At 39.8% G+C, this 2,621-nt stretch overlaps 1 protein-coding gene across 1 annotated transcript in view; it reads left to right on the forward strand.

Moving 5' to 3' along the window:
• LOC107087696 (myosin-11-like) overlaps positions 1 to 2,621 on the forward strand; it is a 42,105-nt gene that overhangs the window by 11,740 nt on the left and 27,744 nt on the right. The window contains exons 3-4 of the mRNA XM_015379410.1: positions 481 to 715; positions 2,363 to 2,386. Coding sequence (XP_015234896.1) covers positions 481 to 715; positions 2,363 to 2,386 — 259 coding nt within the window. The remainder of the gene's footprint in view (positions 1 to 480; positions 716 to 2,362; positions 2,387 to 2,621) is intronic.

Below are 2,621 nucleotides of genomic sequence, written 5' to 3' on the forward strand. Positions count from 1 at the left end.
AACGTTAGCCCTGCCTGCTTTAGACTGGCTAACGTTAGCCCTGGCCGCTGCAGACGGGCTAACGTTAGCCCTGCCTGCTTTAGACTGGCTAATGTTAGCCCTGGCCGCTGCAGACGGGCTAACGTTAGCCCTGCCTGCTTTAGACTGGCTAATGTTAGCCCTGGCCGCTGCAGACGGGCTAACGTTAGCCTGTCTGGCGGCATATGCACATATTGAGAAAAGGCCATAGATTAATTTCTTTGCTTTTGGGTCTGAAAAGACAAAACATTTTATTGAAACGGTAAATTTTGAGTTTTGAGTCCCTGCAGTCTTTGTAAGAACATTAAGACAAGGAGCAAAAATTAGAGCATTAATCATTTATTTATCTATTGTTATAAAAAAGTTTTCCACACAAATACAGATCAGGTTAATGATGGATGTTCTAAGAGTTTTATTACAGTTTTACTACAGAAAACAGGTCAACTTTCAGGTCTAATACAGGAAAAAATGAACATAAATTTATTATTAATCCCACTTTGGAATATTATTACAAACAACTGTGATTCCTTCCCTCTCCAGACGTACTCAGGTCTGTTCTGTGTGGTGGTGAATCCCTACAAGATGCTGCCAATATACTCTGAGAAGATCATCGAGATGTACAAGGGCAAGAAACGCCATGAGGTGCCGCCGCATATCTACTCCATCACCGATAACGCCTACAGGAACATGCTGCAAGGTGACCCCTGTTCCTCTTTCATCAGGCTCTGGAGGGTTTATCTGCATAGATTTATGCAGGTATTCAAACCTTTTAGCAAAGCTGGACTTTCAGCCTGTTTCCTCTGATAGGACAGGTCAGGTCTAACCGACTCAGGTTTATGCATCTCTCCATCTTTAAACCAGTTAATGAATAATGAAGCTTTTCTTTTATTCATCCCAATTTTTTACTTTTTAGTTAATTTCTGGGAATTTGCTTTAATGTTTCCTCATAAGGTTGTTTCCTAATGAAAAATGTAAAGTGCACCAGTCCCTCCTGCAGCAAAAAAACCGCTAGCTTTGAAACCTAAAAGTTTAAGTTTTAGAGATATTTGCGGGGGTTTTGTATCGTGATTAGAAATAGACTGATGCATCAATCAACTGATAATTTAGGAGAATATTTATATCATTCTCTTGTACTGTTATGGGATTAGCACATCCAGCAGCCATTCCTTAAGATAACGCGACTCCCATTCCAAAGGGGTGGACCCGTTCATCCGTCTTAATTTGCATGTTTTCTAAACTAAAACCAGGCTTTGTTGGACTGCTGGTTAAACCTTGAACTCAATGCTATTTCTGACATTTTAAATTAAAAAATCTTCCTTGAAGGGAAGAGAAATGTCTTTAAACTTGGGGGAAAAAGTCCAGTGGATTGTTTTTTAACTTTTTTGGAATAAGTATTGATTCATACCTGAATAATAAGGTTGGATTTCATTGTTTTATTTGTATCTAAACTGAGAAAAAATGGCAATGTTTGTTATCATTTTGTTTATTATGTATATTGGGGGGAAAAAAAGCAATATCAGCTTCTGAATTCATTAGAGGAAAAAAATCGGTAGTCCATATTGGGACCGGTTAGACATGGGATTCCTAAACTTCTCAGCCAGCCAAATCAAAAAGATGGTTTCCCCACATTTCATGACAAAACCATGAACGTTAGCAGAACTTCTATCTGTCAAAATGTCCTACAACTTAAAGCTTCATGAAGCTTCAGGTCCTTGGTTTTCTTCTTTAACTAATTAGTGTCCCTTTAATGCTTCGTTTTTCAGGTTTTCACATCTGGATATATTTTTTATGCCAAAAAAAAAACAAAACTAATGTTTTCTTCTTTCTTCTTTTTTTTTTTTTTTTACAGTGTTGTCAAAGCCTAAGGAGAAATAAAAATGTCTTTGTTTCCCTTTCAGGGCTTCCGTAGAGCTTTAAAATGCTTTATTCATCCCCTGCAGGGTTTATAACTTCTGAAGCCCAACATGGAAGATAAAAATCTGTTATTCCTGCAGAAATAAGCGCTTCTAAGAAGTCTAGCTGCTCCCCACTCAGCAGTTCTGGGGGGGGGGTTCTACGGCCAAGCATCCTCACTCATCTGGAAGCTGACTGCATCCATCATGGATGAGTGAGGCGTGCTGCTGGCCGCGAGCGGACCTGCCTGACGCCTCAGAGCGTGCCGACCTCAAACTAGCTCCCAACTTTCCATTCAGCCCCAGAACAGCCATACATGGAGCAGACAGAGTCCTGCATCCACCTGCTATATTTAGAGCCACGGAGGATAATCTCAGAGATATTTACCTTCATTTGAGCAAGAGGAGGGTTTCTCTGCTCAGCTTCACTCTCTCTCTCTCTCTCTTCACAGACCGTGAGGATCAATCTATTCTCTGCACGTGAGTCAAAACGCCATGTTTTCCATCATTTCACCATAAATCCTTAATTCAAGGAGGCAGAGCACAACGGAAAGCAGAGTTCACACTTTTATTTAAGATATTTTTAATCCTCTCAGACATAAAACCTTTAGTTAGTTTTCACACCACTGCGAAAAATAAAAACATCAGTTCATTGTTTCTGAAATAAAAACATTTTCCCTGGATTTGAGCCGATGATTTGAGCCGATAAAT

Source organism: Cyprinodon variegatus, unplaced genomic scaffold (genome assembly GCF_000732505.1).
Source record: "Cyprinodon variegatus isolate N-32 unplaced genomic scaffold, C_variegatus-1.0 Scaffold191, whole genome shotgun sequence".
Lineage (NCBI taxonomy): Eukaryota > Metazoa > Chordata > Actinopteri > Cyprinodontiformes > Cyprinodontidae > Cyprinodon > Cyprinodon variegatus.